Source organism: Brassica oleracea, chromosome C8 (assembly GCF_000695525.1).
Source record: "Brassica oleracea var. oleracea cultivar TO1000 chromosome C8, BOL, whole genome shotgun sequence".
NCBI lineage: Eukaryota > Viridiplantae > Streptophyta > Magnoliopsida > Brassicales > Brassicaceae > Brassica > Brassica oleracea.
In genome coordinates, this window is record NC_027755.1 from 995,226 (window position 1) to 1,019,753 (window position 24,528).

Sequence of the window (24,528 nt, forward strand, 5' to 3'; positions counted from 1 at the left end):
GCCGACCAATAAATAATAAACAGGATATAAGGCGGCTCGGCCGACCAATAAATAATAAACAGGATATAAGGCGGCTCGGCCGACCAATAAATAATTAACAGGATATAAGGCGGCTCGGCCGACCAATAAATAATTAACAGGATATAAGGCGGCTCGGCCGACCAATAAATAATTAACAGGATATAAGGCGGCTCGGCCGACCAATAAATAATTAACAGGATATAAGGCGGCTCGGCCGACCAATAAATAATTAACAGGATATAAGGCGGCTCGGCCGACCAATAAATAATTAACAGGATATAAGGCGGCTCGGCCGACCAATAAATAATTAACAGGATATAAGGCGGCTCGGCCGACCAATAAATAAATTAAATTACTAGTAAATAATATAGGCGGTATTCCGACCATTATAACATGATATAAATAATAGTAGAGGCGGTATACCGACCATTATAACAGGGTATAAATGATACAAATAAATTTTACCGAATCGCAGAGTGATCGTGCTGATAACGTGTTATGAAAGAACTAGAATTTATTTGTATCGCAGGAATTTAAATAAGGGCAAAATTTTATACCCGTAGAAAGAAATAACACTGATACAGAGAGAGAATAGAATAGAAATGTTTTTAGGTGTGCTTTATAAACGAACGCAAACGTTCGTATATATAGAAGAAAATTTACTGTGCAAATAGTGTAGCGGGACCCACATCTTTAATTATTTCAAACGTTACGGTGGCCGCTTTTGTTTACTTTCGTAACATCACCCTAATTTTAATTTGGAAACCCTTTTCTCAGCCATTAAAAATATTTCTCTTCCTCCAATGGATTCGTCGAAAATCCATTATTTCCAAGTACCCTCTCACCGCCTCCTCCTCAGCTCCATTTCTTCCTCCGCCGTGAAACCTCAACGGAAAAAATATTTCTCCTTGTAAGTTCATTCTCATCAACGGAAAAAAATCTGGAGACTCCTTCACCTCCTCTAGTGCTCATATCCGCCTCGTATGTAACGCCACGCGTTTCTCAGACCACTGCTTCTCTTCACACCGGTCGGGTCCCTCTAATCCTAAACCGGTCCATATAATCCACTCGATGATCTCCGTTTCCTTAGTCTGAAATCCGGCCAGTGGAAAATCAAATCTGTTTTGTACTGCTCACAAAGAATAATCACTCCAGCACCACACCGAATTGACGGACGTCGCCGTGATGAGCGGAGAGGTCATAGATGCTCTTCTGTGGATGAGCGCAGCTCTGGCTTACCATTGCGATTGCTTATCAGGTCTCAAAACTGGCAACAACACGATGTAAGTCGTCGTCACCATCACGTTAAACTCACTGTTTTTTTTTTGTAATCTCACCGAAGTTTTTAGAGAGCTAAGATTGAGAAGCTTGAATTGATGATTTTGAGGGTGTAGAAGATACCTTTTTTATAGTTGGAGATTCAGATCAAATAATTAATGGGAAATGCATTCAAGGAGAAATCATGGTAGGAGTAGAGAAGATTGGTTAATGTGTGAGATAAGACGTCCTTTGGTTTCATTGAGATTGTGTAACGCCTGAATATTAATAACGCCGATGAGGTGAATAGGTAAAGAAATCTGGCGGTGATAAGAGTTGATGGAGGCTACGGAAAATCTGAGGTTGGACATTTTGCATACAAATGGGCCATTTTAATAAATAGTCAGGTCCATGTAAAATTTGGAGACTACGAAATCTCACCGGAACGAAAAAAGAGAATGGGTTATTAATCCCATTTATTTTCTAAATAAATGAAACGGCGCGTTGAAGACAGAAAGGGACATGTGTCAACCTGTTAGACATCGACTTTCCACGTGGCAAAGCAGGAATGAAACGAACATTTCTTTATATATATAGATAGATATTTATATATTTTTCCTCACGAATTAGTTGAACTTTATTTCGTGAAAAAAATGACTAAAGAACTTGAAAGAAAAATTTGGAATGACATGAATCTACAAAAAAAAAGTGGTTAGTTAGTGTTTAGATATAAAACTCTAAAAATATTTGCCATTCATTCGGACATTACAACGCAAAGTCTCTGCAGACTGCATCCAAAAAGAAACGTCCTCCTGTCTGTTATTATAAAGGATTTGGGTCAAAAGGAAAATGAAGACATGGGCTTTTAAGCAAACAGAAGATTGGTGAATTGGGCCAACAAAAGAAGAATCAAAGCCCACAGAAAACAGAACTTAAGAGTTTATTTTAGGGCTGTTCAATATGGTAAAACCGAACCGAACCGAACCGAAATAGTCAATATGGTTTGGTTTTGGTATATACCATATAAACCGAATGAATATAATTTTATAAAAACCGTAGGATTTGGATATGATTTGGTATATAACCGATTAAACCGAATAAACCGAACAAAACCGACTAAAAGTAGAAACATGTAAATATGTATCTATTTTATAACAATACATGAATATCTATTTGTTATATAAGTTAAATTTTTGTTAATAACTATTACCATAATGTTATAGTAATAAAGAACAATTTGTAAAACAATTGAACTGCATGACTTTAATGAACACTAAATATGGAAGAGTGGAAAAACTTTTCTTTCATGTTTCTGTTTTGTTTCATATTTTTATTTTCAAAATTTCAGACTCTGATTTTAATTATAGATTTGATTATTTTATTTGATGGTAGAAGAATTTTTACCTTTTTGTTCATTTATTTGAACATATAATATATTTTTAATAAATGACTGTGTTGACAATACGACTCTAAAATTCATTTTATATGATCTCAAACTAAATAATTATGTTTTTTGGTATAAAACCGAATAAACCGAAAACCGACGGTATATAAACCGAACCGAACCGAAGTAAATATGGATTTAAAATGGTAGTTATATTTTACTAACCGAAATACCGAAAACCGAAAAAAACCGAAACTAAACCGAACCGATATCCGGATTGAACACCCCTAGTTTATTTTTTGCATATTACCAGAATTTAAGGGTGGCTGATCATATGATGCAACCATCTATTCTAAAAATTCATACAAACCTCTTTTAAGGAATGGCTGATCATATCTGGCGTTTCATTTGGTGCAAATTGCTAACTATGTGGGTAACAAGAGGAATTTATATAGCATAGTAACAAGGGATTTTTCTATTTGTATTTTTCTAAAATAAGGGGTTATCTTTTCGTATTTTCCTAGTTAAAGTACTAAATGAGATTATAAAAAGTAGCTACCCTTTGTAAAACAACACTTTCTTTCCCTTGTTTTATTCGATTGTTAATGTTTTTGATTTACAGTAATTCTCTTGGGAAAACCACAGCTAATCATTGTCTGTGAAATTAATCATATGGCTCCCAATTTCACAAGAATCTTCGTTTTAATAAGACATTGATAACCGTTGCTGTGAATGTGATCAACAAAAAAGCTGGAAGAAGACAAAGCATGAGGAAACAGGATAAAGACAAAGCATGATTCACACAAAACATACTCTCTTCACTTTCAGGCTCTCTTTTTTATGTTATTAATCATTCCCTTCTACATTAACTGGTCCCGTTTCTGTCTCTCACAGATAATATGTTCTTAAAAGGTTACTCTCCGTGAGGTTTCACAATATAAGTAGTTTAGACTAAAATCACTAATATTAAGAAAGTTGGTATTTTAAGAAAAATAATATTTAATTAATTAGTTCAACCATTTATAAAAAAAATTGATATTATTTGATTGGTTGTACTATATTCAATAAATATAAAAATTATCTAGATATTTGGAAACTACTTACATTTTGAAACAAAAAATATTTCCTTAAACTACTTACAATACGAAAGAGTGAATATTTAATAATGTATACACAAATCGAAATATCGGGTTTTGAAAAAGTTCTTTAAGAATCTTTGAATTTGTTGGGAAACCAGTCTTAGAATTTAGTGAAAACAACAAGTCATCTAAATTTCTCTTTAACTAAATCCTCTTTATTGAAAACTGAATCTATTATAGTTCTTGAAATGAAAAGAAACATAGATTTCTATTTTAAATTCCGTTCTATTACTGTTTTTTGTTTTGTTTTAGGGAGACAATGCTTTTGATTGTTCATTAAACTTGTATTTAAATGCAAGATTGATAATTAGTTCGTCTAGAAACCCAAACTTTTTTGCAGTCCAACGATCATTACAAGACGGCATCAAGCTCACTTTAACTTTTCGGCAATTTTCATAAAATAGAAATGGAAATCATTTTCTTTGTATTTTCCTAAACCTTATATAATAAACATTACAATATGATTACCATAGGGACACACTAGGATTGACTAAAAACAAAGAACATAAAATTTAATTTATCCTACTTGTGCTAACTCAAAAGAATGAAAATTTTAAAAATGAACTTCTGTCTACTTGGCAGTTTCTGATTGAGTTAGTTGATTGCCTGCATAAAACAAAACACAAGTTGTGTAAAAAAGTGTTCACATTACATTATTACCAAAAATAAAACACTAATTAAATTCAAAGCAATGGTAAAATTTAATGGGTACCAACTGAAACTGTTACCTTATAATTTAGCTGTAAATTTTCAAATCCACCAGAGTTAGCAAAAACCATCAAAACTATGAACCGGATAGACCACAGAACCGCCGGTACGTGAAAATTAGTTAACCGAGGCAAAAATTACGAAACACTTTCTACACCTACAAACTGGACATTACACAAACCGGAAACCAATGAGTTAAAACTCAAACCGGAAACTGTAAATGTAAAATATATTTTTTTTGACAAACCTGTTCCCATTGAGTTAAAGAGGCAATGCAATGTCTCCATCACTCTCAAAGATCCAAAAACACTTTTGTTCACCTGACAAAAGCCAATTCAATTCTACCATGAGTGAAAGAAAAAACTTTCATAATGGTTCTGTAATCCTACTTTAATCCGGTTCAAGAAATTTTAAATCTTTTAATGTCATAAAGACAAAAGACTTGATAGTACGAGCTTTCAATGTTTTTTGGTTCTCCTTATCCTAACCAATAGGTTGATCTTAAATGCTCAGACAAGGCAGTGGCTCATTCCTTGGTTGAGATTACACACACCTATGCACATAAATGCAGATAATCATAGACTGGTCTCAACTCTATTTTGCATCTCAGGACCACACATACTTGTGGACTTCTTTAGTTCTGAACAGCTCATGTCACTGACACAAATGCCATTTTCATATATTTATGTCCCATTTTTGCTAGTTTGTTGAGTTGTAATTAATCTAACATGTTCTCAACTATTAAAATTAGATGCAAAAGAAAGACAAGAAAAGTTACCGTGAAGTGTGGAGAAAAGAAAAATCTTGTGTGTTTCTTCTAGAAGAAGCTGAGCTCGGTGTATCCACGGGAATAAGGAAAGAGCTCTTCAGCTTGGACACGTGAAGCGGAGCAACTCATTGTTCTCTTTAACCTATTATGAGCTGACTCAACCTCTGCACAGAAAATGCCATAGACCGGTCTATGATCCGAGAACCTTGACTCTCCTCTTACATATGATAACTGATGCAATCCTTCACCGTACCACAGTATCCTATCACACCTTTTTAAAAGAAAACAAACGTTAGATCATAAGAAATTCATATACAAGAAGTTATATTAGGTGGAAACTTACCAAGCAGGAGTGCGACGTTTCTCCTTGGGATGCAAGTCATCTCCAGAGTATCTATCTGAGTTCCTTGAGTACTTGTACGTTGGTGGGAAATAGATCTTTCCTTCGTTCCATCCTTTGAACACATGGCCTCGTTTCTGCTCTATCCTTAACTGCAAGTTAAACATGTTTTGGATTAATAACTTCCTCAGACCATTAGGATCAAAGTATGTTTTACGAAACTTACCTGGTCGTTTTCTAGCAAAGCTCTCCAGTTCTGCATCTCAACTAATGCTTTAGCAGATCGATAAGACAGTGCTATCCGGTAATTCAAATCACCAAGCCATATTACACGACTGGTTCAAAAAAGATATGATCAAGAAATGTTAACAAAAAATCAAGAAACTGTTTCTTGAAGTAAGAGATGTTATCAAATCTTACTCATGCTGAAGGATATTCTCAGGGGACTTCTCATCCTCTAAGCTCTTGACACGTGGAAACCTTGTTTTCTTAAGTATCTCCATGACATCAGAGTTTCTCTTCAGCTCATCACCTTCTTTTTGTCCTGAAGTCAAGTGAGTACAAACAAAGCAAAAGCTTGTTTGATGCAGCAACATGCTTATTGAGATCGATCCCTAAAACAAATAAACAAAGACATAAGCTCACTCACAAAACAGAACACTGTGTAATGAAAAGAACAATGTCTAACCTTATTCCCTAGATAGCCCATTAGTCCTCTGCCAACACAAGACACCTTCATGTTCTTCACATGTTCCCTTAACTCACTCTTCACCCAAATGGTTAAGAAGACACCAACCATCTGTTTGCTAGCAACTAAACAATACTGCGAAGTATTCCACGGCATCCTATACCCGTTCTCGTTTGCTGTAGAGCCTGGCGAGTACAAGACAGTGCTTGGAGAGTCACCAGTAACATTATCATCATCAGAAGACCTTGAGAAGTCACTCGGCCGTGAGTAATCACTCGGTCTAGAGTAGTAATCACTTGGTCTATTAGAGTAATCACTCGGTCTTGAATAATCACTAGGTCTTCTTGAGTAATCACTAGGCCTTCTTGAGTAATCACTAGGCCTGTGACTGCTGCTGCTGCTGCTGCTACCGCGGAAACTCGGGTCGAAATCACTCGGCCTGTGGCTGAAGAAGACACGGTCACAGACGCTGAAACGGCGGTCAAGACCTGGCTGAGAGACTGAAGGATCGTTCCATGTACTGCTTGGGGTTTGGAAAGAGCGTCTGTGGAAGAAGGTGGAGTTCTTCTGCCTTGTGGAGCCGGAGAAGTCAGCGTCAAGCTCTGCCATAGGGACAGGGACAGGGGAGGGCGTGTGGTAACCGCTGGCTCCGCTGGTGCCTGGTCGGTTGTTGAGTGTTTTGCGGATAAGAGAGAGCCATTTCTGAGCAGGTCCATTGTCTTCGGCTCCAAGGACGTTGCCAGCATTAAGAGGAACAATCTCTTGGAATCCGAGGACATATATATCTGCAGGAGCTGAAGAGTGAAGCCACTCATCAAGGTTTAAGTCAGGAGGAGGAGAGCGTCCAGCTACGTTCCAGGTAGCAGTAAAGATGCTGCTCAAAGTGATCAACAACAAAGATTTTAAGTATCAATGGATCATAGTGTTATGAGTCATGACATGTGTATGTATATGTACCTGTAGTTTTGGACATCAACAATCCTAGGATTCTCATAATTCATTCTCCTTTGCCGAGCTTGCTGCTCCCAGTTCTTACTGAGCTTCTCTGTAAAAATCAGGAAACCATCAGTAAAAAATTTCTTTTACTTTGATGAAATCTTAATGTGGACTATATGTATGTTCTTACCAGTTTTGGTCTTCGTGATTATGCTGGGAGCTTTCTCTGCTGAGAAGCTACTTCTGTGCTCTACTTCAACTCCTTTATTCAATATCAGAAAACAAATGAGATTAAGATTATCTCAGAAGGGACCAGAAAAATTAGAACATAACTCTCAAGAAAAAAAAAACAAGAACAAACAAACAAAATTGGTTCAAGGAAAGAAAGAAAGAAAGACAAAGAGTTTACCAGCAGAAGGGGCAGGAACATCTGCTTGAAACTCCTCTGTTTTGCTTTTTATATTAAACCATTTCCTGACCATCCTCATTGACCAGGCCAGCTTCATTTCACAAAATCCAAAAGCAGAAGGAAGGAATTTTTATGAATATTCATTCTTGCAATTCCATCAAGAATGGCAAAAACATAATAAAAGCAAGTCACAGATGCAAAGAAGACACAGAGGAAGAGAGTAGAAACCTTATTTGTCTTGGATTTGTCTTCTCTCATTGTTACTCCTTCTTTTGCTTCTTTCACCAGTGTGTGTGTGTGTGTGTGTGTGTGGTTCTACTTCAACAGAAACTCAACCCATCCATAATCAAAGCTAAAAATGTGGAAATGTTTCCCTAAAAGTTTGACTTCTGTATGAATCACTGCCAAAATTTGACTGGAGCTGTGGTTTTTTTTCTCCCTATGGACCAGACAGAAACTTCAACAAGAGTAAGCTAGGAAAATAGAACCTAAGAGATGGGTTTATATTCTTAGACTCTCTTTTTTATCTCACAGGGACAAAGCAATGAACAAAATGGTGGGCTTTTGCTTTTTTTTTTTGGTTCTTGAGAGGAGGGGAGAGAGAGAGGGTACTTTAAAATAAGAGTAAAGTGTTGAAGAGACATCAATTCTTGAAGAAGACAGAGGCAAGACAATGAGGAGAGCAGATTTTAGAGGGAGAAAGTAAAAGTGAATTTCTTACATAGAGAGAGAAAGAGAGAAAGAGAGAAAGAGAGAAAGAGAGAAAGAGAGAAAGAGAGTCAGTCAAGCTTCTTTTGTTTTGCTTCTGTGAGAGAGCTTCTTATTAGTCCTCATTGAAACGGCAAAGTAAAAGCAGCAGCGGATTTTGAAGAAAATAAAGTGCAGAGAGAGAGAGAGAGAGACTGGTTTATTCTTTCTTCTAACTTTTATTTCTAATAATCATTAGGTATTATTTAATGTGTATATTTTATTTTTTTCACAACTTTATAATCAGCTAATTTAATAAAGACGTCTGGGAGATAACCATTGATTAGATTTGCCAAAACGAAAATTTAATATTTGCAACGTCTTTCTAATTCAAAATCTGCATTAATTATAATTTTATTGTTTGTTGGAAATTTGCCAATAACATTTTATATATACTCTTACGACAATTTTATTTCCACCTCACTTTATCTCTTATACTATTTAACCTTAACCAAAAACTACGTAAAATTCCTAGAAAACTCATTTTAAGATGTAGGATTCGAGCCATCTCAATGAATATAAAATATTTGTTTAATTCTTTATACATAATCTAAAAGAAGAATAGAAGCAAAAGATGGTTAAAATACTGAGTTTAAATTTAACTGAAAAAGGTAAAAAACTGTGGAATGACATAATCATTTATGTATTTGTAACTAATCTTGTAGAATTATATTAGAATACATGAATGTAAATCATGATAATGGAATTCTATGATTGATATAAACATGCCGGGTGCTTTTGTCAACTCTAGTAAAAACATTTATCATCACATCTTGTATACGATGAACAGAAAAAGTTGAGACGTCTTTTATCATAATCTTTTACCTAATAAGATGTGTTAAGTGCTTGCCCTAAAAAGAGTATCTACCAAGTGTCAGATAATAAAATATAACTGCTTAGAGATCAAATTAATTTAAAATAGTAACATTTGAAGCTTTACAAATTAAGTGAGATACTATTGTTGGTGTTATTAATATTTTCAGAATGAGCCAAAAGCAACAGAAACTAGAGAGTATTTTACAATCTTCCAGAGAGGTGCATGCGAAAATTGTGTATTGATGTTGACTGATAAAGCACGAAGAAACGCATATAAAACTATAGGATATAATTAATTTAATAAAACTTGCTAATAACTCCATAGGTGGACTAAACGATAAACATAGACAACAGAGACTTCAAACCTCCTTGAACTTAATGTAGGATGCAACTATATATTAAAACAATATTGTAATATTTTTGAAATTTTCTCAAAATCAATATGTTAATCCTTACAAAAATATTGAGTTTTTCGGTAAATGTTCTATATACTGAAGCATATGATCTTTAGTGTTGTTTTAAAAAATTTAAACACATTTTACATTTGTATTAATGTATATTAAACTCTCTTTCATGATACATAAGCATCATTTTAATTTTTATCAATTAATTTAGTAATACTTCATAATACTTCATAAATTGGTGGAGTAACCACTATAAAATCGTTATTCTCTGAAGAAACGGAGACAACAAAGGTTTCAAACCTCTTTAAACTTCAACATATGTTAGTGTAGGATGCAACTATGCATTAAACAAAAATTGTCATATTTTTTAATTTTTCTCAAAATCTATGTGTTAACCCTTACGAAAATATTGAGTTTTTCAGTAAATGCTCTATATACTAGAACCTATGATCTTTAGTGTTGTTTTAAAATTTCTAAATACGTTCTACATTTGTATTAATGTATATTAAACTCTCTTTCATGGTACATATGCATCGAGGAGACAACAAAGGTTTCAAACATCTTTGACCTTCATCATATGTTAGTGCATGATGAAAATATGCATTAAAACAGTATTGTTATATTTTTAAATTTTTCTCAAAATCTATGTGTTAACCCTACGAAAATATTGAGTTTTTCGGTAAATGCGCTATATACTGAAGCCTATGATCTTTATTATTGTTTTAAAATTTATAAACACATTCTACATTTGTATTAATGTATATTAAACTCTCTTTAATGGTACATGGACACCGTTTTAATTTTTTATCAGTTAATTTAGTAAAACATCATAATACTCCCTAAATTGGTGGACTAACCACTATAAAATCGCTATTCTCTAGAGAAACAGAGACAACAAAGGTTTCAAACCTATTTGACCTTAATCATATCTTAGTGTACGATGCAACTATTCATTAGAACAATATTGTTATATTTTTAAAAATTTTCTCAAAATCTATGTGTTAACCTACGAAAATATTGAGTTTTTCGGTAAATGTTTTATATACTGAAGTCTATGATCTTTAGTGTTGTTTTAAAATTTTAAACACATTATACATATGTATTAATGTATATTAAACTCTCTTTCCTCGTACATGGGCATCATTTTAATTTTTTATCAATTAATTTAGTAAAACTTCATGATACTTTCTAAATTGGTGGATTAACCACTATAATATCGCTATTCTCCAAATAAACGGAGGCAACAAAAGTTAAAAACCTCTTTGACTTTCATCATATGTTAGTTCAAGATGCAACTATGCATTAAAACAGTATTGTCATATTTTTGAATTTTTTCTCAAAATCTATATGTTAAATGCTCTAAATACTGAAGCATATGATCTTTAGTGTTGTTTTACAAAATTTAAACATATTCTACATTTGTATTAATTTATATTAAACTCTCTTTCATGATACATGTGCATTGTTTTAAATTTTTATCAATTAATTTAGTAAAACTTCGTAATACTCTATAAATTGATGGACTAACCAGTATAAAATGTATATTCTCTAGAGAAACAGAGGCAACAAAGGTTTCAAACCTTTTTGACCTTCAACATATGTTAGTGCAGGATGCAACTATGCATTAAAACAGTATTGTCATAATTTTGAATTTTTCTCAAAATCAATGTGTTTACGAAAATTTTGAGTTTTTCGGTAAATGTTCTATATGCTGAAGCCTATGATATTTAGTGTTGTTTAAAAAAATTTAAACATATTCTACATTTGTATTAATGTATATTAAACTCTCTTTCATAGTACATGGGTATCGTTTTATTTTTTATCAATTAATTTAGTATAGCTTCATAAAACTCCCTAAATTGGTGGACTAACCACTATAAAATGGTTATTCTCTAGAGAAACATAGACAACAAAGGTTTCAAACCTCTTTGACTTTCATCATATGTTAGTATATGATGCAACTATGCATTAAAACAATATTGTCATAATTTTGAATATTTTTCAAAATCTATGTGTTAACTAACCCTACAAAAATATTGAGTTTTTTCGGTAAATGCTCTATATACAGAAGCCTATGATCTTTAGTGTTGTTTTAAAAATTTTAAACACATTCTACATTTTTATTAATGTATATTAAACTCTCTTTCATGGTACATGGGCATCGTTTTAATTTTTGATCAATTAATTTAGTAAAACTTTATAATACTCCCTAAATTGGTGGATAAAATCGTTATTCTCTAGAGAAACGGAGACAACAAAGGTTCCAAACCTCTTTGAACTTCATCATATGTTAGTGCAAGATAAAACTATGCATTAAAACAACATTGTCATATTTTTGAATTTTTCTCAAAATCTATGTGTTAACACCTACGAAAATATTGAGTTTTTCGGTAAATGCTCTAAATTCTGAAGCCTATGATCTTTAGTGTTGTTTTAAAATTTCTAAACACATTATACATTTGTATTAATGTATATTGAACTCTATTTCATGGTACATGTGCATCGTTTTAATTTTTATCAATTAATTTAGTAAAACTTCATAATATTCCCTAAATTGTTGGACTAACTAGTACAAAATGTCTATTCTCTAGAGAAACGGAGACAACAAAAGTTTCAAACATCTTTGAATTTCATCATATGTTAGTGCATGATGCAACTATGCATTAAAACAATATTGTCATATTTTTGAATTTTTCTCAAAATCAATGTGTTAACCCTACGAAAATTTTGAGTTTTTCGGTAAATGCTCTATATACTGAAGCCTATGATATTTAGTGTTTTTTTAAAAAAATTTAAACACATTCTACATTTGTATTAATATATATATTAAACTCTCTTTCATGGTACATGAACATCGTTTTAATTTTTTATCAATTAATTTAGTAAAATTTCATAATACTCCCTAAATTGGTGGACTAACAAAAGTTCCAAACCTCTTTGACCTTCATCATATGTTAGTGCAGGATGAAATTATGCATTAAAACAATATTGTCATATTTTTTTTAATTTTTCACAAAATCTATGTGTTAACACCCTTACGAAAATATTGAATTTTTCGGTAAATGCTCTATTTACTAAATCTTTTCTATGGGTCTCTTCTCTCTTTAACCACATTTATCTTTCTTTATGTTTTAGTTATTTCCGTTTATCAGTCTGTCGTCGAGGTTCTCTCTGGCTATAACCGACTTTTTCCATTAGGCCTTTAATTTAATATAAGTATTTAGTGTTCAAAAGAAACCTATAGGATAAAATTTACCCTCAAACTAATGCGCGCAGATATTATTAAATGTCTAAATTTAAACATGCAAAGCTACATGAAGCCACGACCACCTAACCTAAATGAAATGGATTTGTCTTTTAAAATATATATCTCTGATGCTCTTTTAGCTATGAATACAATTTATATATCCTACCATCAATTGAAATATAGAAAATACTATGCTATTAATACTTATCTAAATAATAACATAACTCATATCAACTCATATTTGCAACACTACTAAGTACATGAATAGTATTTATACAATTATACTTGTAATAAGGCACCAAATTATTTAGAAGTAAAGTATCACATTTTCTCTTCCAAAATTTTGGTATCTCAAGAAAGTAGAAAAGTAAACAAATAATGCTATTAAAGACTGAAAAGACAGAAGTAGAGGGGAAAAAAATCAAAAAGAGAGCTATCTGTCTTGGTCTATTGTTATGGTTGCCATATCATCTTTCCTTTTCAATCTGTTTAATATCTCTATTTTTGTTTTTACTTTTTTCGAAATTTATCTTTACTGAAATTTACAATTTCTGAATTTCCTTAAATTGGACGGTTCTTTGATTTTAGATTTATTATTTTCTTGTAGCACAAATGCTGGACAAAAGATACTGTATTGAAGCAGCCCACTCGCCATTGATACGAGGAGTTCTCTTTTTTTCTCGAGACTACCATTTTTCTTACATGAACAGTTAATATACAAAGCTAAAGAAGTCTTGCCAATCCGTATATAAAAATATTTTTCTACCCACTTTTATTTATTTTATTAAAACACTAAATCGCTGAGTATTGAAAAATAAACATACAGCTTAGAATATCCAAAGTCTCTAACAAGTTATAGAAAGTCCGTTAGTATCTGTCAAATGACTCTAGATAAATCGGTAAAACATTACAAGTTCTTCAAAAGATCATGGTGAGAACATTCGCACAGTGCACAGTGAATGTATCTAGAGATATTAACTACATTGAGATGATATGATCCAATCTTGTATAATCCCTCAAACCTTGTTATTATATGTATACAAAGTTATATACCTAACTTAACTATACAAAATACAGAAAATAATTAAGAAATTGATAATGGCTTAGACGGCGGAGAATTCCATGTTGGGACAGCCAAATGTCTCGTATCATTAAAAATATCCGCTTAACTTAATACATTAACGATAATGTGTATTTTAAATTAATTTAAATAAAAGCAGCATAAGTTTTTATCAAATAAAATGATCCACAATAGTATAAAATATGGAATTTAGCTCCACCATACATTAAACACTCATGGATGCTAATCATGATCAGCAGCATATACACCATTAATTCGTTACGCTAAATTGCTTTGTCCCATCAAGATACATCCATATTTGTTTACAGACAATAGGAAACGCAATATCGAACATATATATAGATATCTTTGATCAGACGACCTACACATGGTTAATCATTCATATAACTTGATGATTATATTGAAGATATGATTTAACCATTTTCGACATCGTTTGATACTTGGAGTATTATAAAACGCGTTTTGAAACACCAAATGGTCCATGTTATCCAGTCAATATTCTTTATGGATTCTTATTTAATCAACACATCCGATATATATTGACAAGCACGATCATTTGCGTCTACATGGGCAAAGAAACGACAGTAAATAGAGAAACAAACCATATATATAGAGATATATATATATATATATATATATATATATATATATATATATATATATATATATATATATATATATATATATATATATATATATATATATATATATATATATATATATATATATATATATATATATATATGCTTTTATTTGTGTCTTAATTTATTTGAGATTATATGTGCAAACAGACGCATTTTATAATACATTTCTTACCATTGAACTTCTCTTTATATACATCTTTGTGTAACCTATCTATTATATGAGCGGACTTTGATTTTATTGGTATCTAATCAGCAGGAATATTATTATTAATCTGTCCCACGAACTCGTAGATGACTTACACTTTCGCACTGATGGACACAAGGCAATGCATTTTCCCAATTTTACACAATTTAATACAGTTTACACACACACACACACATATATGATTATGAAAGTTTATTACAAGGTGAAATGTTCCGAAAGAAGAGATAATCGAGGGCATGCAAGTATGCAACACATGATAATAAAGTCGGTGTACATTGTTTTTCATTTAATGTTAAGAAAATTTCAACACCCGGAGGTTCGGATTGTGTTATCAGTAAATCGAAATGAAACTTCTTTCAACTTTTTATATTCTACGTGCCAGTTTCTTTAACGGGGGAAAGAACAAGGGACATGAAACCAACGGCCTTGCCCTAGTGGTACTTCAAGGGAAAACTCTCAATACGGTACCCGCAGTTCAAGTTCTGCTGACCACCCGGGCTAGGGTTAAATCTCAAGAATACGTGGAGTGCCGTGGGCCTCGCGGGAATAGTCGGTTGACCACGGTCGCCGGAAACCCGCGGTTAACTTAAAAAAAAAAAAAAAAAAAAAAAAAAAAAAAAAAAACAAAAACAAGGGACATGACCAACTGGTGTCAAATGGATGCGCATTTAAAATGAAGTCTATATTTTCCATATCCAAAATAAAAGGGATATTCTCTAACTTGTACAATGATTTCTTACACTGTTGAGCACAATCTTTTATTTAACCTTTTAGTTTCGTTTTACTTATAATTATAAACCATAGACTTCTAAAAAATTATTTTCCATGTACCAGTATTATGTAATTTTAAGTGAAAAACCTACTCTTCTTTATATAGAAAACATCCTAGAGATATATCATGTGTCATATCACTTTAATCTCTTCACTTTAATCTAGTATAAAATCATTATGCCAAAGACACTATATAAACCCATAGTTTAGGATAGTCATGAAACGAGACAACCGTTGAAAAATGGAGTACTAGGCTTTTGATCCATACTCAATGGTTAACGAAATGGAAGGGGACAAAAGTAGATTGCATGGTTTCACATAGTAATTACATCTTATCACCAAAGCTTTACTTTCATTAAAATAAAACACAAGGAAGATTTTGCTTTTACTTTCTCTTTTAAGTACAAATCTCATCTCTTAAATTGCAATATATACGAGGCAGTCAGAGCAAAGATTCACCTATATAAAACAATATTGCATGTATATATTAAAGAATAAATAGTATATGCACCAGGTTTTTCTTTTGCTTTTATTGTGGGGAGGTCCACGTTTTCTTTATGTTTGCTTGTAGGCTATGTAATGCCCGTTTGTATGTAGACTCGGGCCACATAGCATTTTCAGGAAGAAAATCAATAAAGCTTAGAAATTCAAAGATGGATGTATAAATTATTTCGGATCATGTTTGGTAATTGTTCCTCGTATTTTCAATAATTATAAAAGTAACCTAAGTTTCTAAAACAAGCAAAGCTCAGATATGCAACCTTGTTTTTTTTTGGTAAACATATGCAACCTTGTTGAAAGGTTATCATGTAGTTTCGTTGTTTGATAAATGGGCACAAACCCTTTGGTTGGTAAAGAGTGTTATTTTTCGACGTAAAAACCATTTTTTTCCTTCTATAAGCAGGTCCGATTCACTCCGGTCGGTTTCGAGTTTATAAACCCTCTGACTGAACCTTTTGCCGGTCCGGTTCGATCAAAGTTTGAATGAGTGTTATTGGAATTCAAGATTGGAGGAGCTTATATAAGCACATGCAACTTTTTCTGTTTTCAAGCTCAAAGAAACAGTGTGTTTGCTACTATTGGGCTTTTTTTGCCAGTGTAGCTTTAGTTTATATACTCTCTTTCAACTAAAGTATTACACACAACAAAAGAAAATACATGTCCCATAAAAACTTAGGCCCAAGATGTATTATTTGACATGTGTTTAACAAAAATGAGAAGTAATACATGTAAGAAAAAAGATAACAAAAAAACCAAGGCCCAATATTATATGCATTCAATCTTGTAGCCTAAGATTGCGGAGGAAAAGGAAGGAATATATGTTTTCTATAGTCCTTTTTATATTTAGGTCTGATTTTGTTATGATGTTTGTGGAAGATTTGATGAAAATGTAGACATGTTGGTTTTTAAGAATCATTAATTAAGAAACTATCATTGGAGCACAAAATTTAGGTGTTTTTTAACTATATTTTATTATTTAAATAGTCATTAAGAGATCCTAATGGGGTTCTTTGGTTAACAACACAACCTGAAGTACCTACCTGTGTCCAGATCTTGCAGGCAAATTGGTCAACGCTCTTCTTCTATGCAACTATACATACATACTTCAGTTTATTTATGGTATAACATCACTTGTTAGTTAACGCGGGAAACATATATGCTTCACATTCCGACTATATGACGTGGCAACTGACTATTGGTGGTGCTGACGATGGCTCAACTTGTTCGTTTGCGTCGGTAGCGACTCTCGGACCTTATTTTCCCCTGTAATCCTCTAATCTTACACTAATCCCAAATTAAATAAATTAATTGAAAAGTAACCTTTTTACATATCTTTGAAAAGACTTGAGAAAAATAATTTCGGGGCGAAGTAAAAATGGGATTCGTAGTCGGCCTTGTAATCGGACTCGCCGTGGGAATCAGCATCATCATCGGCTTCGTCAAGGCCGAGAATTATCGATCCAAGCTTCGCTCTGAGCTTGTGAGCCTCCCCCCACACACACACTCTCACGATTCGGGTTTTCCAGATTCGTTTTCAGCTCGATTTGTCTCTCTTCTTTTTCTCAGGCGAACACGGTGGCTGCTTTCGCGAGGATGACGGTGGAGGATTCCAGGAAGCTCCTGCCTGCTGAGTTTTATCCTTCCTGGGTCGTCTTCTCCGAGCGTCAGAAGTTAAGTTTGCTTACAAAGATTAGGATTTGGTTATAACTCTCTGTATATTGATTCCTCAGTTGAATTGGCGTTTTTGTTTACTTTCAGTTGACTTGGCTGAACCATCACTTGACAAAGATCTGGCCTTATGTTGATGAGGTATGTTAGAGTCCATTTGTTTTTTTTTTTTTTTTTTTTTTTTTTTTTTTTTAATTCATTGGAGTTTAGGCAGCTTCGGAGCTTATAAGGGCGTCAGTGGAGCCTGTTCTCGAGCAATATAGACCTGCCGTTGTCGCCTCCTTGACATTTTCTAAGCTTACTCTCGGTACCGTGGCGCCTCAGTTTACAGGTTTGCTTTTTGTTTAAATGTAATTTTGTGTTGTGAGGTAGCTAGAACTTGTGCGATTGAATCATGTTGAAATCTCTTTGCTTGTGAGTTTTTTTTTGGTTTTGTTTGAGATAGTTTCTGTTTACAACGCGTCTCCACTTTGTAACTGAAATCACGTCAAAGGAGAGGTTTATATGCAAGTCAATAAAAGAATGAGAATTGGTTTAAAATTAAACTAGAAAACTAATTTTCAATGCTGCGGTATTCTTCTTTACATTTCTGTGGATAGTGTGTTTCAGTTTTGCAAAAAGAGGATTTATAATCTCACACTAGTATATTGCTGCTGCTTTGGAATTTATGAGTCTGCTTGTGTTCCTTGGTGTTTCTGTAGGTGTTTCCATTGTCGAAGGTGATGAAAATGGGATGACCATGGAACTTGATATGAATTGGGATGGAAATCCAAATTTAGTACTTGGCATCAAGACCTTAGTTGGTGTCTCTCTTCCAGTTCAGGTACATGACATGTAACCTCATCCCTACCTTCAATTGCTTATTTTTATTTACTGCGAGATTGATGCTTGACGTTTGATTTGACACTACAATCTCCCGGATATCTAATTGATATGCAAATAAAGAACTTAGGCAAAGATAGGTGGTGATAATTTATTTTTTGTCACAGTAAATAGTTTATGCGGAAGGAAATAGACTTTATAATGCTTGTTACTTTTTCTGTCTTGCAGAAAGTGTGAAGGCAATTCTGATATTTTATGTGTAGCTTTTCTAGTTTGATCAATTATAAGCTGACGACAACTGATTTCTTATTGTCTGTTTTCTAGGTGAAAAACATTGGATTCACTGGCGTTTTCAGGCTGATTTTTAGGCCACTGGTTGATGAGTTTCCTTGCTTTGGAGCTGTCAGTGTTTCTCTTAGAGAAAAGGTTGGTGTCCTCTGAAACTTTTGAAGCTGTTATTTTCATAATTGTTTTTTTCTTTACTTTTGTTTAAAGTTGTTACATCCTTCTGCATGCATAACTGAGCAAGCACGTGTGTGTGCTTGATTGGTTTTGATATAAGAGACGGCGAGGACACAAAAGTCTCAGTTGTTTAGCTTAAGACATTTAATTCTGCGTTGTAGAAAAAATTGGACTTCACGCTTAAGGTTGTTGGAGGCGACATTTCAGCAATTCCTGGACTTTCTGATGCTATTGAGGTTTGGCCTACTGTTTCTATTCCTGGTGTTGTCCACCTTTTATCATAACAGTATATTAGCATTCATTGTTACTAGTGTCAGGACAGTTACTCTAATAACACATGAAACCTTGTTTGTATGGTACTTTTTTGTTGTAAAATTATAGTCTATGTTTCTAGTTTTCTTTCCTTTTCCATCTCATTTTCTCACCCAGCGTTCCACATGACGCAATGCTGTGCTCTTTTTACGTCCTGGGGCATACGACGCTTACCATTAAGATGATATGTAACAGGAAACAATACGAGATGCCGTGGAAGATTCAATCACATGGCCTGTTCGGAAGGTCATCCCAATTTTGCCTGGTGATTATAGGTACACCTCAGATTAAAACATGAAGTTGAACCATTGACTTAATTGTTTATTGTTCTTATGGAATGTTTAACCGCTTACTTAGCACTATGGAAATGTCACTGCAAAAATGAAGATTCTTGTCTTTCTAGTTTTGGATTTATATTTAAGCTATTTTGGTGTTTCTTTACCCAGTGATCTGGAGCTAAAGCCTGTTGGCATGTTGGAGGTGAAGCTTGTGCAAGCGAAGAACTTGACCAACAAAGATCTAGTGGGAAAATCTGACCCCTTTGCTAAAATGTTCATACGCCCTTTGCGTGAAAAGACTCAAAGAAGCAAGACAATTGTAAGTAGTAGTCCATTTGATTATTTATTTATTTAGTTGTGCTAAACCTTATCAAGAATGATCTGATTAATATTTATTCCCACCAGAACAACGATCTGAATCCCATCTGGAACGAGCATTTTGAATTCGTTGTCGAAGACGCGTCAACTCAACATTTAGTGGTTAGAATATACGATGACGAGGGTGTACAAGCATCTGAGCTTATCGGTTGTGCACAAATCCGCCTCTGTGAACTTGAACCTGGTAAAGTGAAAGACGTCTGGTTAAAGCTGGTCAAAGATTTAGAGATCCAGAGAGATAACAAGAACCGTGGAGAGGTTAGATAATAAGCTATAAATTTCCTCAGATTAGAGATTTGTCATAACCTGAATACACGTTTATTGTTCTGTAACTTAAGGTTCACCTTGAGCTACTATATGTCCCCTTCGGTGCGGGAAGCAACGGCATTGTAAATCCCTTTGCCTCTTCATCGATGACTTCCTTAGAAAGGGTGCTCAAGAACGATACCACAGACGAAGAGAATGCATCATCGCGTAAAAGAAAAGATGTCATCGTGAGAGGAGTGCTTTCTGTGACGGTGATATCTGCAGAAGAGATACCGATACAAGATATGATGGGGAAAGCTGATCCTTATGTCGTTCTTTCCATGAAGAAGTCAGGTGCTAGGAGTAAAACTCGGGTAAGATCATCTCTCATTCAAGGAGAGTTATTGATGTTTCATCCTCTCTCGTGTCTAACTAACCGTAATTTTCTTGTGTCACCAGGTTGTGAATGACAGCTTAAACCCGGTTTGGAACCAGACTTTTGATTTTGTGGTTGAAGATGGGTTACACGATATGCTTGTTCTTGAAGTTTGGGACCATGACACCTTTGGAAAGGTAAAAAACCGAACCGCCACCCTCTGCTATCTAACGTTCTTTATTCTTCTGCGTTGCCATATAAGTTGTGGATTCTTACTTTATGGTGCAGGACTACATTGGGAGATGCATCTTGACGCTGACAAGGGTTATAATGGAAGAGGAATACAAGGACTGGTTTCCATTAGACGAGTCCAAAGCAGGCAAGATTCAGTTGCATCTCAAGTGGATGGCTCAGTCAATTTATCGTGATTCCTAAGTCTCCGTCTAAAAGTTCACATAAGAGAGAGAGAATACATAAGAGAAAGGATCGAGCTTTGCTTTTGTTAATTATAGCTCTTGATCCTGTGGTATTAAGTTGTAAAAGTCACCAGAAATAGAGAGTTAGATGCGGTTTTTGCTTTTGTCTTCACGACTCATAAGAATCTTAGTCTTGTTTATATTTAACAACTTGGCGCTGTTCATATCTTTGGCGTTTGTTGTGGTGATTGAACAGAAGGCAAAGAAGAAGCTCATGTGGTTGGCTTGTTTGTTCATATCCATTGCCTTTGTTTCTCTCTCGTTTATCGTTGTGGATAAGGAGGATATGTGGCTGGCGATTTGTGCAATGTGTTACTGTGTGGTCTTGCATAGGAGGAATGTAAGCTGAAAAACATGAGGAAAGACAGAAGCAAATCGAGATCTTTCTCACTCTCTCATATGTGCCTTCAGAGTCAGAGATTCTCAACAAAGAGAAATGCATGCACTCTGATGAGACTAAGTCTTGTCTCAACCGTTAATGGTCTCAAAGCAAATCTAAAGTTTCTGACACAACAAGTATTCTCTAAAGAATCAAAGAATGAATACAAAAAAAAGAAAGAAAGCGATTACTTCACCTGATGCATTTAACTTTGTGATGGCTTTGTTGTTCATCATGTTTAATTGACGTTAAAAATGGACTCAAACTAAACCGAAAAGTTCACAACGTCTCCTCTTTGTAACCTACTTTTCCGTGATAGTAACTGAATTCATGTCAAAAGGGGAGATTTATATGCAATTTTGTTGTGAACAAGAGATGAAATCGTGTTCTGTATTCTTATTATCTCTGAATCAAAGTGTTCCCTTATATAGGGGATACAGAGAGATAGATAAAAGGAAAGTATCCAAATCATAATTCTAGAGTGAAAAGGAAAACCTCCTAAAGATAAACATGAAAGATAAATGGAAACATGATAGACATGGGGCGGCCGACTTTCTCTCCTCTTGGGCCGCCGACACCACAGGGGAATAAGTTTCCTCAAAGTCTATTCCTGGTCTTTGCGAGAATCCTTGTGCTACAAGCCGTGCTTTGTATCTCACTACTTCTCCTTTCTCATTTCTCTTCCTTACAAAGACCCATTTGTATCCCACTGGTTTGACATCTCTAGGTGTCAAGATTATAGGGCCAAAAACGCCTCTCTTTCTTAATGACTCTAACTCCACGTTTATAGCTTGTTTCCATTTGATCCAATCCGATCTTAGCATGCATTCTTGTATGGACGTGGGTTCTAGATCCTCATCTTTATCCATGATCTCAAGTGCTACCTTGTATGCAAATAAATCATCAACGTTGATATCTTTTCTGTTCCATTGTTTTCCAGACATCACATGGTTTATAGAGATCTCTTGATTGTCCGGTTCTGGTGTCCCGTGAAGTCCAGCGTCCCGGACCTCACTTGGAGGAACGACCGGATCATCGGGTGTGGACGGTTCACTCGGCTCAACCGTCATGGTTGGCTCGACCGTTCCATCTATGTCCTGGACGGTTTTCTTAATGCTCTCGGATCCAGCACCTTTCTTGGATTTCCGAGGCTGTTTGTCTTTGGAACCAATTGGTCTGCCACGTTTTAGACGTTGCCTAGACTCTGTAGCCACTTGACATTGTCCATCTTGGACGTCTAATCTTACAGGTGCATTACAAGCCGGGATGTGTGATATTGTCACTCTACTTGGGTCAGCAAATGTATCTGGCAATCTATTAGCTAGCTCTTGAAGATGTATTATCTTCTGGACTTCTAAATCACAATCTTTAGTCCGAGGATCTTGCCAAGATGTCGATGGTCTAAACCATTCTATTTCTTTTGTTATCAACCGGCTGTTATCTCCCCCTAAGGACGGATATGTGGACTCATCAAAGTGTGAGTCTTCGTATCTGGCCTTAAACAAATCACCGGTTGTTGGCTCAAGATACTTTATAATACTTGGGGATTCATATCCTACGTATATTCCCATCCTCCTCTGCGGTCCCATCTTAGTTCTCTGTGGTGGAGTAATTGGAACGTAGACGGCACATCCAAATGTTTTGATGTGGGACACGTCTGGCTCATGACCCGTAAGTAATTGGGATGGTGAATATCTATGCTCACTAGATGGCCTGATGCGAATCAGTTCCGTAGCATGTAAAACCGCATGTCCCCATGCTGATACCGGAAGTTTAGACTTCATAAGTAATGGACGGGCTATCAGCTGGATACGTTTAATGAAAGATTCGGCCAAGCCGTTCTGTGTATGGACATGTGCCACGGGGTGTTCTACTCTTACCCCCATGGACATACAGTATTCATTAAACGCCTGGGACGTGAACTCACCAGCATTATCTAGACGTATAGTCTTGAGTGGAAAGTCTGGAAAATGTGCTCTCAGCCTTATCATCTGAGCAAGCAGCCGTGCAAAGGCTAAGTTCCGAGTGGACAACAGACATACATGCGACCATCTGGTCGATGCATCAATGAGGACCATGAAATATCTAAACGTCCCACAAGGTGGGTGTATCGGTCCACATATGTCCCCTTGGATTCTTTCCAGAAAGTTTAAGGTTTCTTTATTAACCTTGGCTGGTGATGGCCTAGTTATGAGTTTCCCTCGTGCACATGCAGCACATGTGAGATTTCGTGGGATCACTCCTTTAAACGTGTGCCCTAATGAATTCATCATTAGTTTTCGCATCATAACTGTTCCGGGATGGCCAAGCCGGTTATGCCATAAAGTGAATAGCTCTGAGGTATTTGCCTCGACCATACTGATCCGTGCATAGTAAAGACCAGTAGACATTGCGGGCATGGTCTCTAGGATCTTTTTATTGCCTTTGGTGATCAAAGTTATGTTAAGGAATTCTTTGTTTCCTTCTTCCCATGTTTCAAGGTGAAAACCGTTCAACCTTATGTCCTTAAAACTCAATAAGCTTCTTCTAGAGCTTGGGGAATACAAGGCGGTTTTGATCTCTAGGTGAGTGCCTTTGGGCATCATCACATAGGCCTGGCCGTGACCTTCAATCAGGCTGGCCTCACCCGCAATGGTTTGTACCTTTGCACTTTGCAATGTGAGATTCATGAAATACCTTTTGTCTCTAAGGATCGTATGACTTGTGCCACTATCCACCACAAGTATACTCATCTCATCATTCATTTCTATAAGTAAAATTTACTAGACTTTAGAGACTTTGTAAGATCTTTAAAACTTTTATTATAAATGTCATTTCATAAAATAAAAACACCAAATCAAAGACATAAAGCAATAAGACAATGTGATTCGAAAACTAGTCCTTTAGACAGTCAGATGTTTCAAAATCCATTTGGTCATCTTTGTTGTCCCTGTCGGATTCATCATCAGCATCATACCCATATCCTTTGTCATTGTGACCGTTTTCTTGGATCATGTTTGCCTCCGGGTTCTTGTTCTTAATACTCTCTTGATAGAGTTCGCACAAGTGCTTTGGAGTTCTGCAA

At 34.8% G+C, this 24,528-nt stretch overlaps 2 protein-coding genes across 7 annotated transcripts; one reads left to right on the forward strand and one right to left on the reverse strand.

Annotated features, from left to right (window-relative positions):
• Nucleotides 1–4,292: 4,292 nt before the first annotated feature.
• Nucleotides 4,293–8,530, reverse strand: LOC106307309 (type IV inositol polyphosphate 5-phosphatase 6). Of its 6 annotated transcripts, none has more exons than XM_013744229.1 (12): nt 7,880–8,530; nt 7,652–7,742; nt 7,433–7,504; nt 7,264–7,351; nt 6,307–7,180; nt 6,039–6,232; nt 5,845–5,953; nt 5,622–5,770; nt 5,316–5,549; nt 4,757–4,830; nt 4,530–4,585; nt 4,293–4,407 (listed from the first exon to the last, which is right to left on the reverse strand). In XM_013744229.1, exons 1-9 carry the CDS (start codon nt 7,907–7,909, stop codon nt 5,327–5,329), a joined length of 1,830 nt encoding a protein of 609 aa, XP_013599683.1. In that variant the 5' UTR covers nt 7,910–8,530; the 3' UTR covers nt 4,293–4,407; nt 4,530–4,585; nt 4,757–4,830; nt 5,316–5,326. The 6 variants fall into 6 exon arrangements, with proteins under 6 accessions (XP_013599683.1, XP_013599681.1, XP_013599682.1 ...); XM_013744227.1 differs by having other exon boundaries at nt 4,530–4,673; XM_013744228.1 differs by having other exon boundaries at nt 4,757–4,829; nt 5,288–5,549.
• Nucleotides 8,531–17,391: 8,861 nt separating this feature from the next.
• Nucleotides 17,392–21,253, forward strand: LOC106307386 (synaptotagmin-5). The gene is made up of 13 exons (XM_013744324.1): nt 17,392–17,547; nt 17,634–17,738; nt 17,826–17,876; nt 17,946–18,066; nt 18,437–18,558; nt 18,882–18,983; nt 19,181–19,255; nt 19,527–19,606; nt 19,778–19,928; nt 20,015–20,245; nt 20,326–20,607; nt 20,693–20,806; nt 20,898–21,253. Exons 1-13 carry the CDS (start codon nt 17,443–17,445, stop codon nt 21,042–21,044), a joined length of 1,686 nt encoding a protein of 561 aa, XP_013599778.1. The 5' UTR covers nt 17,392–17,442; the 3' UTR covers nt 21,045–21,253.
• The last annotated feature ends 3,275 nt before the right edge of the window (nt 21,254–24,528 follow it).

Excerpts from the sequence above, each read along its gene's own strand:
- LOC106307386 (XM_013744324.1), top strand. The coding sequence starts at position 17,443 with ATGGGATTCGTAGTCGGCCTTGTAATCGGACTCGCCGTGGGAATCAGC. Across the intron at positions 19,929-20,014 it reads CTCAAAGAAGCAAGACAATT|AACAACGATCTGAATCCCAT; the intron begins GTAAGTAGTAGT and ends TATTCCCACCAG. Across the intron at positions 20,246-20,325 it reads ATAACAAGAACCGTGGAGAG|GTTCACCTTGAGCTACTATA; the intron begins GTTAGATAATAA and ends CTGTAACTTAAG.
- LOC106307309 (XM_013744231.1), bottom strand. The coding sequence starts at position 7,909 with ATGAGAGAAGACAAATCCAAGACAAATAAG. Across the intron at positions 7,352-7,432 it reads AATCACGAAGACCAAAACTG|AGAAGCTCAGTAAGAACTGG; the intron begins GTAAGAACATAC and ends TGATTTTTACAG. Across the intron at positions 5,550-5,621 it reads AAACGTCGCACTCCTGCTTG|GTGTGATAGGATACTGTGGT; the intron begins GTAAGTTTCCAC and ends TCTTTTAAAAAG.